At 37.5% G+C, this 17,524-nt stretch overlaps 2 protein-coding genes and 1 long non-coding RNA gene across 7 annotated transcripts in view; 2 read left to right on the forward strand and 1 right to left on the reverse strand.

The window, feature by feature from the left end:
* Window positions 1-3,976, forward strand: part of LOC135777994 (uncharacterized) — a 72,845-nt gene extending 68,869 nt beyond the window's left edge. The window contains exon 4 of the long non-coding RNA XR_010544389.2: window positions 3,855-3,976. This is a non-coding gene — a long non-coding RNA (uncharacterized lncRNA). The remainder of the gene's footprint in view (window positions 1-3,854) is intronic.
* Window positions 1-4,500, reverse strand: part of nhsl1a (NHS-like 1a) — a 68,190-nt gene extending 63,690 nt beyond the window's left edge. Inside the window, exon 1 of one of the 5 annotated variants that reach the window (XM_065288332.2) lies at window positions 3,830-4,490. In XM_065288332.2, the coding sequence (XP_065144404.2) occupies window positions 3,830-4,133 (304 nt within the window). In that variant the 5' untranslated portion in view covers window positions 4,134-4,490. Of the gene's footprint in view, window positions 1-3,829 lie in introns of all 5 variants that reach the window. The other 4 variants (XM_073812362.1, XM_073812361.1, XM_073812367.1 and 1 more) reach the window with 4 other exon arrangements.
* A 1,492-nt stretch (window positions 4,501-5,992) lies between these two features.
* Window positions 5,993-17,524, forward strand: part of itsn2b (intersectin 2b) — a 45,121-nt gene continuing 33,589 nt past the window's right edge. Inside the window, exons 1-8 of the mRNA XM_065288327.2 lie at window positions 5,993-6,224; window positions 12,738-12,813; window positions 13,497-13,589; window positions 14,100-14,163; window positions 14,254-14,420; window positions 15,101-15,307; window positions 16,017-16,113; window positions 17,257-17,399. Coding sequence (XP_065144399.2) covers window positions 12,807-12,813; window positions 13,497-13,589; window positions 14,100-14,163; window positions 14,254-14,420; window positions 15,101-15,307; window positions 16,017-16,113; window positions 17,257-17,399 — 778 coding nt within the window. The 5' untranslated portion in view covers window positions 5,993-6,224; window positions 12,738-12,806. The remainder of the gene's footprint in view (window positions 6,225-12,737; window positions 12,814-13,496; window positions 13,590-14,099; window positions 14,164-14,253; window positions 14,421-15,100; window positions 15,308-16,016; window positions 16,114-17,256; window positions 17,400-17,524) is intronic.

The raw sequence follows: 17,524 nt of genomic DNA on the forward strand, positions 1-17,524 counted from the left end.
ATACTCGCATAATCTCATGTGTAATCAGAGTTTACTGTTAAGTGTATTTTGTGACCGTGAGCATCTCTTTAATCATAAATGGTTTTGACGCGTGTGCAGCAGGCACTTATTTTGACAAAACATGTGATGCACATGGTTCACGACGCAAAAAAAACCCATATTTTGAATTTGCGCCCCTCAGATGAGCAGTCACGAGCCACCACTTACTCTTATGTAACTTCATGCACCCATGCATTTGAGGTTCCTGATGTGTTACTTTTAGTACCTTAGCAAGTGCAAATGTGTAGGTTTCAAATTTAGTTTACAAAATGTACACGCTTAGTTATTTTGGTGTGAATCTTTAAAAACAATTACCATGGAAAGAGTATTGGCAGTTTAAGTGATTTGCATTAACCAAAGCTGAAGTTAAAAATCTTTTATGCATGCTCAAAGTGGAAAATAAAATATTGTAAGAAAGCATTCCTGACACGATCATGGCCCATTTATGAACTTAGATAAATATTCAGTATTCTAGTGTGTCTGTTTTGCAAATTGCAAGCATTTGGCCCTCTGCAGGCCAGATTTATGTCTCAGCACACACACACACGCAATATCTTTCATTCAGTATGGACTTCAGAGGATTCAAAACAGATAACAGATTCTCAGGGATTTGAATAGATTCATTCGTGAAGAAGATTCCAGCTTTCAAGATTCCAGCTCAAACCTCTCCAGACATATTTTTTATTCCCGATTGAAAATCAAAAAACAAAACAAGTCAATATCCATTCCATCTGGAATAAGAGAGAAGGAAGAAAAGGGAAGATGAACTTGAAAAGAATAGGAGAATGTATAAACAAACATAAGGAAAACTGAAAAACAAATAAGAAAGTGACATATCACAAATAAAGAGGGTGATTCCATCAGGCTATGATAACAGATTTTAGGTGAAAGGATTTATAAGGGCTGGACCCACATCTGGTTTTGACATGCTGTTCCCCCTGCAGACGAGCTGTGAGGAATGGGTTAGAGGGAGTAAAGGAGTTGGAATATAACAGCTGGATCGCATGCAGTTACACAATGGGTGTTGGTTATAAATTTGGCTCCAACAATAAATAACACTAGGCTATATTTTATAGCTGTTATTGTCAGAATAATTCGTAGATGGGGCTAAAGCACTCAAATAAATATCAGAAATATTGTTTGTGCACAACACATCGGCGTCGCAACCCAGCAGAAAATTCATTGTTGAGATCTTGTAAAGCTCAGAGGACTTGAATTCTCAGTTGTATGTATATGGTCTCATTTTAACTTTGCCTCAGTTGTTTTTTCTCATATTTTCGATATAAAAAAGAGATCTACAAGAAGAAAATAAAAGTATAAAAATAAAATCTATTTTAGCTTTTTTGTTGAATTCAGGTAGAATTTGATAAGAAATAATTAATAAGTTATTAATGATAATCTTGTTACATCAGAGACAAGTACAGTTTGAGATATCTTTAAAGGATTAATCAATTTTTTTTAAATAAATCTAGATAATTTACTCACCACCATGTCATTCAAAATGTTGATGTCTTTCTTTGTTCAGTCGAGAAGAAATTGTGTTTTTTGAGGAAAACATTCCAGGATTTTTCTCATTTTAATGGACTTTAATGGACCCCAACATGTAACAGATTTAATGCAGTTTAAACTTGCAGTTTCAACTGAGTTTAAAAGGACTCTAAACGATCCCGAATGAGGCAGCAAAACGATTGTCATTTTTGACAAGAAAAAAAAAATACACTTTTAAACCACAACTTCTCGTCTATCTCCGGTCCTGTGACGCGCCAGTGCGACCTCACATAATTCCGTAATGCCGTGGAAAGGTCCCGTGTTACATATATGAAACGCACATTTGCGGACCATTTAAACAATAAACTGACACAAAGACATTAATTATTATCATTCGACATACAACGTCTGAACAGTCCTCTTTCTCCACATTTCGCATTCGTCATCCGTGACCTCTTGACGTGATGACGTATTGCATGAGGTCGCGCTGGCGCGTCACAGGACCAGAGATAGACGAGAAGTTGTGGTTTAAAAGTGCATATTTTTAAAAAAAAAAAATTTGTCAAAAATGACAATCGTTTCGCTAGAAGAGACCCTTATGCCTCATTCGGGATCATTTAGAGTCCTTTGAAACTGCAAGTTTAAACTGCATTAAATCTGTTACGTGTTGGGGTCTATTAAAGTCCATTAAAATAAGAAAAATCATGGAATGTTTTCCTCAAAAAACATAATTTGTTCTCGACTGAACAAAGAAAGACATCAACATTTTGTATGACATGGTGGTGAGTAAATTATCTGGATTTCTTTTTTTTAAGAAAATGGACTAATCCTTTAAAAAGTCTAGAGAAGATTTGTAAGTTCTGTGGGTATTTCGGCGTAAAAAATTTGCATTTTTATTTCCCCAGATATGAGAAGCCACAGTTTATAATGGGACTTAACAACGCAATCTCAGTGAAATTTGTGCGCAATTTATGAGGTGGCTTAATCGTACGACCACATTTGTACATTTTTATATGATTTGCTTTCACCCCTGTGACTTTGGGGTTAGGGGCGGGGCTATGGATGTGGTTTCATTATTGTTTGTTTATGACAATTATACGTTTTTGTACAATTCACTTCGTAGGAATTCTTACGAACTAGCCAACTCGTAAAATACACATGAATTGTCGTGAGATCAGGCTGGACTGAACCATGTCACTATGACGAAATATTATTCTCCCTTTTGTTTTTTATTGATATACTGACGCTCTTTGTCTGTGGTTTAAAGTAAAATAATTTTAATTGTTTGCATTTCTTCTTCATTATTTTATTAAACCGTTGTCCTCAGATTCCATTTCATAACATATTCCAGACAGAGAATCACCATCGTTCTCAGTGGATGTCTGGAGCACATATGTATCCACTTATCCTCTGCTTCCTGCACTGCCTTCACCTTACTTTGGGCTTAGCTCTGCAGGCAGGGCCAGTAAAAACACCCATTGTTTTCTTTGTAGGTGAAAGCATTGCAGGGAATTGGAGAACAGAATGTGAGACATATTGCTCAGAGATGTAGAAAAGTATGGACAAAGAAGATAAACAAAAAGGAGAAAAGAGAAATAAATTTGTCATATTACAAGTCTAACCTAGTGCTTCTGCAGGTCATTTAGTAGAGCATTGTGTTAGAAAGTAAAGGTCATGAGTTTGATCCGAGGATCACACATGTACTGATAAAATATATAGCTTGAATGCACCGTAAGTTGCTTTGCATAAAAGTTCTGTCAAATCATGCATAAATGTAATTCAATATGCTTTACAATGTTATGTTATGTTATGTTTCCAAATTCACCATTGCCTTGGTGACACTGAAATTATAATATATATTATTATATATTATAATATGTATTTCTTTTGCATATAGTTTACGCTTAATAAAGCGTAAACTATATGCAAAAGAAATACATCCCAAGAAATTCCTAATGCAAAAAGCACAAACACTTTCACCTTATTACTACATTTTTTTTTCAAATGCATAAACTATAACAGAAGCACAACTCACTGTATGTATGGAGTGCCAACCATTGTATCTGACCCAATAACCTCTATTAAATTCTCTCCAAATAGGAGCTGAAGCTCTACCTTTGATGATAGTAAAGTACTGGCCAATAGGAAACACGAGTTTCCTCAGAAAGCACAAAGATCTAGGTACCATATAACAATGCAACACACAACAAACTTTCACGTTCAGCCAATGCATGGCAGAAGTTGATCGCATGCACTGTGGTTGAATATTATAAATCATTAGTAAACGAGATTGACAACTCACGGATTTTTATCCTCTTATGGTTCAGGTCTGCTACCGTCACGTGCAAAGCATCCAACCTGTACTGCAGGGCAGCAGTCTTATTGATCAGCCCAGCTGCTTCAGTCTGGAGCTCCAGAAAGATGCTGCTGGCATGCCGAGATAGATCAGATAACTGATGGAGGATGTTAATCAACACTTTGAAGTTCACAGCATCCAAAGAGGAAAATGAATCTCTATTAAAAACACAACAGGCACGAGCTTGCAATCCATCCTTGTTAAACCTGCACAGAGATCGTGGTTCAACTGTTCTCTTATAAAAAGGCATATTTATGGATATCCGGTTGCAATTGTTTTGTTGGTCCGTTCCAGTTGTGAAGTTGTGCTGTGCATTCAGGTGACAAACATCCTGACATCCCGCCTCGTGATTCAAAGAGTCCTGCTGCCCTTATTTTTCTTCACGAGCTCTTAAACTTTCTCCTAACGGAGATCGAGACGGAAACACTCAAAAGCCGGAATGTGGAGTACGGTGCGGATCTGGAGTTTGACTGCGTCTGATTTCATCTTTCATGGCGTGGACGCATATTTATTTTCTATTCAAAGAGAACATGTAAAAATCATTACCTAAGAAATTCTTTATGATTTTTTTTTTTTTTTTGACAAATTACTACATAGAATAATAAAAATAAAAATATGCACTCTTGGGGGCATGAGTGGCTTTTTGTGTAAGCATCAAACCCACGAAGGTTAGCAATAAAACCAGTGTTGAAAACATTAATGTTATATATGTGTTTCCGTAGTTTAGTTGGTACAGCGTTGCAATACAAGCTAAAAGGTCATGGGTTCGAATTCCAGAGAACACTAACTAATATAATGTGATTTAATGCACTGGGATAAAAGCGTCTGGTAAATACTTATATGTGGGATAATACGTAACTGTATAATATTACGTTCTACGCTTACTTAAATATTGCATGTCTCATGTATTTTTATAGATTGGAGACTATAGTGCCAAATTTAAATAAAAACAAAAAAGTTAATTTCTTTAATAAAATTTTTTTTTTAACTTATATTGGAGATGTTCATATCGGAACTTGCGCCCCTTTGTGGCGTTATCCCATGGGTTGGTACAATAATTACATGATGAGCCTGTAAACAACCTCGGATGTATTTGTTTTTGCGTTTAAGGAGATCTGTTTATTTCTTCTTTAAGCTTACATAATTTTTAATTAATTTGCCTAATTTTCTAACCAAATTTTTATTTAATAGTAAACCGAGGCGTTGCACAAGATCTCGGGCCCTATGCATAGGCAGTCCTGATGGGCCCCCATGCCCCACCCCCATAATATATTCCAGACTTTTCAAGGGCCCTCTCTTAATTTGGGGCACTGGTAATCAGTACTGGTTTTACCCCCAGTCCGACGCCCCTGATAATAAAACTATAAAAGTCGATTTTTAGACGTTTTTTTCTGCCAATCATACGCGTTCACTGGCTCACAAATCAGTAACTGAGAGAGACCATATTTGTCATGCAAAACGTGTATTTATATAAATGGTTATATTAATTTTGATCATAATTTTGAAAGTAAATCTAATAAATACAAAAAGCGTGCACTTGGGGTTTGCAGTTTATTTGACTTTTCTTTCTTACCTGTAAACTCAAAGCTGCTCACTCACTTGTGCACGAGCGCGTCTTGATGTTTTCGAAATAATGGGCGCGTGACTAAATCTAGTTAAAAATACTGATATAAAGTTAAAATTTCCCCTCGTGTTGTTCATACAGGGTGCCTTAGTAAGTACACACATACACACTCTCAGCAAACACCAAATAATAACGTTATGTGAAACAAAAATTGTAAGCTGGGTATTTAGGCCCATATGGAGGTGTCTTCATCCTTCCATTATTTAAGTGCTCGTTTTTAAATATTAATTTTCAGCGCTCATAACGCCAGCGTGGATCATGCGCCTTTGTTGTTTATGATGGTAAAATATTTCATCACCTTTTTCATATTTCATCACTTAGTATTTAATTAATTATTTAATTTACTTCTTCAAAAACATATTGCATACACACTGATTTAGTGTAATATAATTGTTGAACCGACAGAGGACAGCACACTACAGCATTGCATTGAAAGGCACTCAACCCCTCCCATCAGCTCTTAAAGGCTGGTCTGCGCTCAATGCTCGCTCACGCTCGCTCACGTCCCACAGTCGTCGGCCATGTTGTTTTTATGTGACAGCGCTATACAGCAACAGGTTGTCACAGATTCTCAGAAAAAAGCTACTTAAATTCCTTAAAAGACCCCGGTGACCCGTTTATAGTTACTTTACTTCAAGCGACAATAAGAAAGCGTATGTTTTCTTTCCAGAAGATTTCACAAAGTCAATAATGGCCATTTCTCCACTGTTGTGTAATGTGAGTACCTCCTATAATACAACTTAAATGTCTGTTAATTTTAATGTTATGCGCTTTAATGAGGTGTTATATGCGGATTTAAGATTATTTCCAATGCATGAAACGAACATTCTTGGTTTTTAAGTTTTTGTTGTAAGGCTGTTAACAGTGTCCAGTTCCACACAGTTTAAAGTCCTCCAAAACTTCGTATTACAATTATTAGGAGCTCGTTATAAAACATTCATCTCATTTTATGTTTTTGAGTTGTTTAAAATAGCTTTCAAACATACTTTCTCCACTCAAACCTGCCAAACTCGTCTGTCAGGGTTTCACCTACACACACACGAAGCGTCAAACACAGCGTTAAAGTAAGTTTTATTCGCATTTATGATCGTTTCTGTTATGTTGTAAATTAATGAATCATAACTGTGGTGACAATGGGAGAATGCGCGTGATCTAACACAGGTTGATGATGACGATATGACCCATGTTGTGTGCCATTTTCTTGTATAGCATTGTTGGGCATCATAGGCGTGTGCATCAGTTTTTGCCATTGTAGTCAATGTCTCTGGCTAACATCCATGAGTGAGGTCAGTGTTTCAAACCCTTTTAAGTGGTTTTCTTTTATCAGCCTCTCAATGTCATATGTAATGTGCCCACTGACCTCTCTCACACTGTTTGTTCAGTATGTACTGTATAGTAATCAAATATGTTGTTTCAAACTTGGCATACAGTATGCCAAGTGTACCAATACACATTAGTATGATGATTACTCTTGGTCAGCCTATAATGAGCTTTTTAAATAATGTTGGGGTTATTTCTGTGTTTAAAGTTAGTGAGACGAGGGCAACCATTACGGCTTTTATTTCGTCCCCTGTTTTGCAAGTGAATGGTCAATAGAGGCATGTTAATCCATGTTGTCTGTGTGTTTATTAAGTTTTTCCTATGATGTTTGTTGAAGATCACAATCCATTGTTATAGACATAAACAAAAATGGTCAACGTAGTACAGAGCATCTGACCTTGACTAAGCAAAGCAAGCGCAGCAAACATAACAGATCGATTCCGTCAGCCTGGGAAACTGTACTTGTTAGAGCCCTCTGACCAGATAAAATAAGGAAAAACATATGGTTAAATAATTGGTTTATTTAGTAAAAGAGACATCATTATGTATTATTAAAAGAAGGCCCATTGATGTTTTATGTACTGCGTGTTTGGTGTCTTGACAGCTGTCTGACTGTTTGTTCAGGCTTTCGCTGACGTGACCTGCATGGCCTTCTGCAGATAAAGCCTCAAAGCAGCCTTTTTTCCCCAGGGAACGACAGCTCCAAGAAAGCTGACATGCTTTTTAGGTTCCTATCATAAAAATAGAAACTTGTGCTAGGCTTGAATCAAAAAATGGGCAAGAAATATAAATATGTTGGAATTGGAAAGTAAATAGGGATTCTTTTTAACATCTCTGGCGGCCAGACATGTTTTTTTTTACATAAACACAAAGGACTTCACACACACACACGTACAATCAATCTTTTATTTTCTGAGAACCGAGAATTCATTGGTAACACACAGACAGGATTTGTTGGTCTTAACGCAACCTAATATCCTCTCTGACTTCGTGGTCGTGGGTCTATTCGTATAATATTGTGTATGATCTTTCTACATCCTGTTTCGGTTTTGCTTACCTCCCATTTCCTTCGTTCCTTTGTGGTTGTTAAACAGGGTGGAGGCAAAAAGGTGACTTCACCACATATGACCTCACAATCTATCTTTGCAACCCATGCGTCATCGTAAAGTGGATAATTGTAGAAAAACAAAATGTTTATTATTATTGTGTTTGTCTTTTAATCTGTTGGACTCAACTTCAGAGAGAGGAATCAAAATATCTTAAAACTAGACTAACCACGATGCTCTAACTTATGTGAGAGAGATAAAAACGATAATGCAGAACATCTATTGCACGAGCCGCCACTACATTGCTGTCTGCTTTTAATGTCGTGTATAAGCTCACCTTGTTTGCTTACCACAAATATTTAAGTATTGGGTTTATATGCAACTAAATTAAATCTGTCTATCACTTTCATTATACCCACAATTGATACTGAGTAGTGCCAGTGTGCTGAAAGAGAGAGAGAGTGGTGATATGAGATGCATTACAAGCATGACATCCCCCATCTAGGCAGTATTTTGGAAGGTTGTCCTGTCCAACTGCATTCTTGTCTTCTGTAGACCTGCTGTCACAGCCCTGCAACATTACTGCTACATCACTTCCTGTCAGCAAGTTTCTCACTGTGTGATTTAGTGACACTAAAGTAACATGAAAACTTGTTGTATTCTAGGGATGTGACGGTGGCAGTATTTTACCACTGCGGTGGTAATGCACCAATTCACGCTGTTGATTCATACACACTTTTTGAGGTTATGCTTCCAGACGTGCTAAAAGCACGTTCTGATGGTGTACTGGTAGTGCAGATTTATACTTTTTCGCAACTTTGAGTGACCATTGGCCAAGAGAGAATTTCTTGCCTCATTGTTCCACCCCCAAGCAGTGGGTCATCACTGACATCAGTGGCCGTCCCTTGCAAATAGCGCACTAACTCTGAGTCTGCTGGCCATTTGCGTTCACACGAACTTGAAGACATATTGCTGTGCGAGATTGTAATTTATATTTTTCTTTTTTTGTGACGTGCACACCATCGCGGGTCTCACTTCACCACGTGGGTCCCACATCACCATTGCGGTTGTGCGGTGTTTGTGACAACCGTCACAGCCCTATTGTATACTTTACCCAAGTAAATAGTAGCATACTGTATTATAGTAATTGCTATGCTTTGTATACTTCTGTAGTATTAACTGTTGTTAATTGATAAACTGTAGTAAATTGTTGTATACAGTGGCGTATTATATTATTTGGTGTATCAGGGCTCGCAAAATGGCTAGCCCGACGTCCCGGGGCTATTGTGCTTTGTAGTGCTGCAATGACGCGTCGACGTCATCGATTACGTCGACTATAAAAAAACGTTGACATGCGTAAAATGCGTCGACGCGTCGCTGTTTACATTCATTTCGCGTAATGGCGGCTTCTGCTCCTGGCAGTGTTATCCATACATTGATTTGTTTGTGTGCGCCACAAAATCAACAATGGCCGCAACATTTACATTTTTCTTTTCATTTAAAACGGCTTCATTTATTGTTGTGAGCGCTCGGTGGTGCCTCTCTTGTGCACGCGCGCTCTCTCTCTTTCTCTGCGTGAAGCCCCTAGACAGCGCCTCTCATACATGACACTGAGTGAAAGAATTTAAAGTTGGCTGTGTTTTCCATGCGGATTCCTCTGTGTACTTGCATTTTCACGTAAACGTCAGATGTTACTGGCAGAGAAGACGACTGATTTGAGTTTATCATGAAAGGTTAGCGGTGTTTTCCCACACACACTGGTTCTCTATGTGCTTGTGCGCGAGCTCTCTCTCTCCTATGCCCGCGCATGCCTTCTGTAGTAATTCTGTGTAATGGCAATTTTTTAATTTGCGCCGAATTGTCTGCGATGTCGCGTTTATAAATCAATATTTTAGTAACTTAGTAGTTAAAGTAACAGCTGGTTGGATTAAACACAAGGTTATTGGGTCATGTTTAGTCACTATTTTAATAGTCTTTGGGGTGGTTTCCTGGACAGAGATTAGCTTATGCCAGGACTAGACCTTAGTTTAATTAGGAAATATAATTAGTTTAAACAAACATGCCTTACTAAAAACATTACTTGTGTTTTTTTTAGGCCAAACTAAGGGCACTGATGTATTTAAAGATATGTCAGTGCAAGATGTTTTCACTTTGGAAAGCTCTTATATTTATTTTAGTCTAGAACTAGTCTAATCCCTGTCTGGGAAACCGCCCCTATTTGTCTGACAACAGAACAGATAATATGTGAAAATAGCATTCAGTTGTGTTTAAATACAATATAAAAAAACAATGACTGTCAGATCAGACAGAGAGTAGAAAAACACATTATCCAACAGATTAAATTGCTAATCAAAAAAGAACACTGTATTAATAATAAAAAATAGTCGTTAGAGTAGTCGACTAATCGGAAAAATAATCGCTAGATTAGTCGACAGAAGAAATAGTCGTTAGTTGCAGCTCTAGTGCTTTGCAGTCGGGCTATCAAAATGCATCCCCGCCCTGCCCATCGGGCTATCTTGACTTATAGGGAGGGAAAATATATTTAAATGCTTATGCATTCTCTCACAGATTTAGATGGGCAATAATGGTGTATGAAATTCATGCTCGAGTTTTACTTTCACTTTTGCGATCGCGCGAAGCCGCAGTACAAGAAGCAATCCGTACTGATTTGTTCGGCAAATCCTCCAACTTCGTCCTGTCAGTCATTACTATCCTCACGTAAGAAAATTAAATCTCTCTCAGCAAGCTTTAAAGTGATATAGATTGTACGAGCAGTGAAGAGAGTGACTCTGTGCAGAATCGCTCTTAAAGCGACAGTAGCCCCTGTTTTTCGGATCAAAAAATGATCCAATCTGTGACTGGATGATCCAAACTGTGAGTTTTGTGAGCCACTGAACTACTTTTAAATAGTGAGTATATCTGGTGTGGGGATGAGCAGGAACAGTTGGTTTACATGGAAATCCAGTGTTTTGTTTGTTAAAAAAACAACAGCATCAAAACAACAACAAAAATAGCAGATTAAACAATGTGGTTAGAGGACCTATTGGCTTTCTATTGGCAAAATTTGGTCTGTGGTTAAACTAATTGAGGAACCCTGTGCTGTGCCCACAAAGTCAAGTGGCATTTTCTTATCTGTGACTTCAGTTAATATTTCAGATTCAGAATCTGAAGTTTATAGATATTTCACTTCAGTTAGAAGAAAAATTAGTACTGATGATTGATATGTACTGAAAATTGATATGTTATTTGTGTTTTGATAGATGTTTTGTCTTAATATTCTACATTAAAAGTACTGTGTTTTTTATTTGGGCTACCTACTTGCATTCATTTCGGGCTACCAAAAACTGAAGAGTGCCTGTCCGAAGGGCTACCAGGGATTTTGAAATTTTGCGAGCCCTGTACTTTGTTAATGTATAGACAGTTTCAGCAGTAACAACATAAACAAACGGCTTTCGTGGAACAAACGTAACTTCCGGTAAAAGAATCAATGACAACAGAGTGCTTTTAAAGTTGTTCGTTTTGATAACAAGCAAAATGAGTAGATTAGCTTAGTTCAAAAGTGTACCAAAAACTACACTGAACTAACATTACTGTGCAAAATAAATATATACAATGTTAACTACAGATCGGCTGCCAGACCACTCTTCACATAGTGTTAATACATAATCGCTGTCTCCTCTCGTCTTAGGAAACAAACATTTTTTTACAATACATAATTATTTAATTGTTTTGTTTAATGTAAGTGAGTGTTTGTTTTGTTGTAGTTTTTCTCATAAAAAATAATAATGTACCACAAACTGCACTTTATGTTAGCTCCTCTGCATTTTATATATTAGCTGGCCAAAAAGTTTGCTTTAGATAAAAGCTTCTGCTAAATAAATAAATGTAAATGTAATGTAGACTAAGCATTCATTTTAAAGTCCCTTATAAAGCAAGTGAACAAATTTATTTGTGTAGGTATATTGTCATGTCATCCGTCTAATTCGTTTTGTTAATAATAGAGTTCAACTCGAGTCTAAGACCAAGACCCAGTGATCAAGTGTCGAGTTCGAGTCAAGAACCAAGTCCAGATAAAGCTTGATATGGACTTGGTCTTGACTCAGGCTTAAGTTGGACTCCACTACGAAACTAGTTTAAATTAAGGTAAACGTGTTAAAGATCTAAATAAGCGCCACAAATGTTATTATTTTAGCTAATGATAAACATGTTAAAGATCAAAATAAACGCCACAAATGTTATTATTTGTAGCTAATGGTATTAAATTTGATCAAATTATAGATCATGTTAACACTTTTCAATCAGTATGTATTTCACTCTTAAAAATGTTGTTAAAATAACCCATCATTTTGGGTTGAAACAAAGCATAGGGTAAATTGCAACCTGGGATCGTCCCTTTTTGACCCAACGCTGGGCTTAAAGTAACCCAGCATTTATTGTTAATGTGACTGGATGCATTAGCTAGTATAAAAGTATAAAATATCTGCTTTTAAACATATTCACAAGTTTGCAAACCCCTTATAAGCAAATACAGTATTACTTTTTATCCCCCTCAGGTTGATAATCATTATTGTAAAGCTGGTTATTTAATTGCCGCTTTGCTTAATAGCAGTTTCTGATGAAATTAAAAGGAGAGATGCAATGACTCATAAACTGTGTAATGAAAGCATCATTGTTTAGAGAGTATATTGCACATCAAGCATTACTCTGTTGAAAGCATTTGTATGGGGGGGGGGGTTTAGATGTATCTCTCTCCTCACTTTTCAAGAGTGCAGATTGGAGATAGCAGCAGCCCTGCACTCCCCTGCCTGCATTATTAATGGGTGGACATTTCTCCTTTCTGCATGTGTGTGTATGTGCGGTGCAGATGACTGGGCTAGCCAGCTGAGACGAGGAGATCAGGACCACTCTCCTCATATCCCCGCCACCTGCAGCCATGAATGGTAAGAGCTCTGCTTTATATTTCTGTGTGTGTGTGTTTGCCCACGTGCTCAGCCCAATTGAATATGTGTGCCTGGACAGAAAACCTTTAGCCCTGTAATGTCACTACAACATGACTCTTTGCTATTTATCATCCCGTGTTCCTGTTTGTACAGTATGTGCATTTATCAATATAGCCTAAACTGCGCTGCTCTCTCACACACTGCAGCAAGCGCTCGAGTCGCACGCCAGCAGCTATTTCTGCCTGTCAGCAGCCAATCTGTCACATCGACTCGTCACTGTTTTTAACACTTTTCCTAAGCATAACAACAGGCTTTAACTTTGTATACGGTATTTTGCATCTTATATTTTAGTGTTTATAGGTTTGCATTTAAATGGTGAATGCAAACATCCCAGCTATAAATATTTTAAGGGGCTATACAGTATGTGTTCTGAATATATAAATAATGATAATTGGGTCGTTTGTCATTGTTTTTATGTATTATTTATTTCTGCATTGCATGCATATGTGCATTCTACCTACTGCTAACATGAACAAGATTTAGCCTAGTAGTTTTAAAGTGGCATTGATGCTAATGTACTGAATCCAAGGTGAAAAACTGTAATCTGCATCCGTTTCATACTTAGTCAAACTAATGTTGAAAATAGTAGATTAATCATCTTCTTTCTCTCTTTTACCTATAAGGCGGTCGAAGTATTTGGGCTATAACTCCAGAGGAGAGGGACAAACATGATCAGAAGTTTGACACCCTCTCGCCAATTCAAGGCTTGGTCACGGGTATGTATCAGACCTTTTGCTAGTGTTTAAATGTTTCTGTGCTCCCCATTGCTTCTTTCAACCTAGAAAATGTGAAAAAGATCAACCCAGTAACTTAGTTTTGGTAAACCATTCTCCGCAAGCATGTGTAAAAATAGGTCATTGAAATTTAGCTCCCCTTGTGATGTCAGAAGGGGATAATACCGCCCCTTAATCTGCACTATCCAACCAAAGCATTGCCATTTAGTGCAGAGATCAGCTCTCATTGCATTTTAAAGGACACATCCAAAAATGACACAATTTTGCTCACACCTACAAAGTGGCAATTTTAACATGCTATAATAAATTATCTATATGGTATTTTAAGCTAGAACTTAATATACATACTCTGTGGGACACCAAAGATTTATTTGAAATCTTAAAAAATTATTGTGAAATGCCCACTTTAAAGTAAAGCTTTAGAGACGCTGTATAAGGACTGCATACTTTTCAACTTTCCATTATCTGGCTATCTTCAATTTTTTTCTGTAGGGGAAAAGGCACGAGGCTTCTTTATTCAATCCGGACTTCCCCAGCCGGTGCTAGCTGAGATCTGGTAAGAAATCTTAAAGTATCTGACAAATGCACTTGTAATTTGATGAAGAAGTCATGATCTGATAGTTTGCATGTTTTGTTTGTGTGGTAGGGCCCTGGCTGATATGAATAAAGATGGTAAGATGGACCGGCTGGAGTTTTCTATAGCCATGAAGCTGATCAAGATGAAACTGCAGGGACAAAGTCTTCCTTCAGCTCTGCCTATCATCATGAAGCAGCCACCTGTGCCAGCTCCAATCATGTCAGCAACACCTCTTGGTACGTTGCCATTTAATACAATAACCAGTAGAGCCATGATCTGATTCAGTTTTGTGTCGCAGGGTAGCATTGTGACAGAAATGCTAGTGTGTATACCGCTAATTATTGTAATTACAGATTGGTGTTGATGTGATTATTAAAGGGGCTTGGCTAAGGCATGCTGTTTTACATTTAAGCTGTAAAGCTTGCTATTATTTTCTCTCTTGCAGAAGATAAACTGGTAAAAGCATTTGTATGTGAGGATTGGCCAATTATAACAGAGATTGTTTAAATACATAGACTTATTAAGGACCAAAACCAGCATGAAGAAACCACTATGTAGATTTTTGGAAATGTGGTTTCTTTAAGACACTACTCCATTTGATGGCAAAGCCATAGTACTTTGCACAAGGCACATTCTGGTTATGAAGGTGGACAGCAGGTGCACAGCTTGATGGCTTCAAGCTGCAAAATCTCAATGAGAAACAGATGGCTTTAACTACGACCTTCAAAATGTACAAGAGAGAAACTAACCTGAAGTGTCAGATTTATCAAGTAGGGCTTAATTCCATATTTGTAAAAATGAAATTGTGCAGTTATTTCCAAACTTAAAAAACGAATCATTTATAGGATTATTATCAGATGCTCTGGGGTCTTACACTACAGACCTGTCCATAATATTTGCCCTTTTGACTTTGCAGGCATGAGCGCTATGCCAAACGTACCCATGATGCCCAGCATGCCCATTCTGACCCATTTACCCATGACCACTATGAGCCAAATGCCAGGCTTGACTCAAATGATGGGCACAGGGCTGTCTGTCCCAGTAATGCCAACCATCAGCACTCCGGCTTTGCCTAACGGACCTATCGCCATTCTACATCCTACTCCAATCTCTCTTAACTCAAGTAAGAAAACATCTACATTCCTGCATCTAGTTGAAAGTCAAATCTTGTGGACATTTATTGGTCTTGTGGTTTTTAAAAGTGTGTAAGAAATCATTTATATGCTAGTGTACATTGACAAAATTCACTAAATATTTCTCGTCCTGGGAAATGGTTCCAAAAACATAAATGACTCATCCTGCACTACACGGATTTGTGTCCAATCAAATGGCTCTCCCCCATACCACCTGCAAAAGACTGAAAAGTAATTAACTAAAGCTTATTAGCTACTTAAAAATCAAAAAGCAATGATCTTTCTTCTCCCTCATTTTTATGCCTCATAGATTCAGTGATTCGGAACGTAAAGTCCCAAATAGCAAAATGGTGTAGATATATGTAATGTCATTGGAGAAGCCATTAGTCCCTGTACACAGCGCACAAGAGTTGAAGTGACACTGATATGTTTAGTCATCATTGCTAAAATCAGCTTTTCTTCTTCAATCTTCCTATGTCATGTCTAGATTAGCTCATACCTTAAGGATGTGTCAGTATAATGAGCAGCTCTTTGTTTGTCCTGAGAATAGGATTGTTGATCTAATAATAGATGCCACTGATGCTATAAATCGATTTTGTTCACACAACATGGTATGTTGTTTCAATAACTTGGATACATTCTGAAGACACAACGGCTACATTTTTTTTTAAAAGATGTGTTTGTTTGTCCTTTCTATAGCTCTCCCCCTGTCAAGTTCCTTTACATCCTCTCCATTGGGTTTCTCAGCCACTCCCATCAACACCGCCCCATCTTTGCTGGACATGGGCTCGAGCAGGTCAGAAACCATGTGGTGTAATGTCCATAATCTCCATACACACATCTTGAAGTAATTAATTGTGACCCAATATGCTCATTTTCCAGCTCCCCTAGAGTTAAACATTTGATTTTTACCGTTTTGGAATCCATTCAGCTGATCTCTGGGTCTGGCGCTTCCACTTTTAGTATAGCTTAGCATAATAGATTTGAATCTGATTAGACCATTAGCATTGTGCTAAAAAATGGTTTCAATATTTTTCCTATTTAAAACTTCTTCTGTAGTTACATTGTGTACTAAGACCGACGGAAAATTAAAAGTTGTGATTTTCTAGGCCGATATAGCTAGGAACTAGGGTAATAATCAAGGACTTTGCTGCTATATAACATGACTGCAGCAGGCGTAGTGATATTAAAAAAATATAATAAAATAGTCCCCTTGGTTACTTTCAATAGCAGGGGACTATTTTCAGGCGCTGCGTAATATCATTGCACCTCCTGGAGCCATGTTACAGCAGCAAAGTCATTGATTATTACGCCAGAATGAGAGTTTAGTTCCTAACCATATCTGCCTAGAAAATCGCAACTTTTAATTTTCTGTTGGTCTTAGTACACGATGTAACTACAGAAGAGTCAAGTTTTAAATCGGGAAAAATATCGAAACTTTTTTGGTTATTTTTAGCGTGATGCTAATGGTCTAATCAGATTCAATGAATTCTGCTAAGCTATGCTAAAAGTGGTACCGCCAGACCCGGAGATCAGCTGAATGGATTCCAAAACGATAAAAATCAAATGTTTAACTCTAGGGGAGCTGGAAAATAAGCATATTTTCAAAGAAAGTGTAGTTTTCCTTTAAAGGGTACCACCAAATTTACAGCTTGGAACCATTTTTTGACTTTTTTTTTCTGATAGCGTAAATATAAGAACATTTTATGAAAATATAACCTTGATATCTTCGATACTAAGTTAAAACCACATCAAATACGTGAATTAATATGAAATCAGTGACTGAAATTAAACTTTGATGTTCCTAATCTCATCATTAGATAACGAAACTTTAGCCTAAAATTCCCAGTCAGGGTCACAGTTCATTACAGAGTGTGGTCTGTACAGTAATGCTGTCTACACACAACTTAAGTGACCCATGTGCTTCTGCGGTCTACAGCTCAAACTCCTCCTCCACCACCTCATTGGCCGGCAACTCTCCTAAGGCCTTCCCCTCTGATTGGGCCGTCCCACAGGCATCACGACTCAAATACAGGCAGCAGTTTAACAGCTTGGACAAGCAAATGAGTGGATATCTAACAGGTACTTACCACTTTAAAAAAAAAGTTTTACTTTGTTTTGTTTTTTTGAAAAATTATTTGCTAGGTTTGTGTGGCTGCTATTAATGGGTCCCTACGAGTAAGACTGTGTCGAAATGCCTGTAGTTA

This window comes from Paramisgurnus dabryanus, chromosome 17, assembly GCF_030506205.2.
Source record: "Paramisgurnus dabryanus chromosome 17, PD_genome_1.1, whole genome shotgun sequence".
NCBI classification, from domain to species: domain Eukaryota; kingdom Metazoa; phylum Chordata; class Actinopteri; order Cypriniformes; family Cobitidae; genus Paramisgurnus; species Paramisgurnus dabryanus.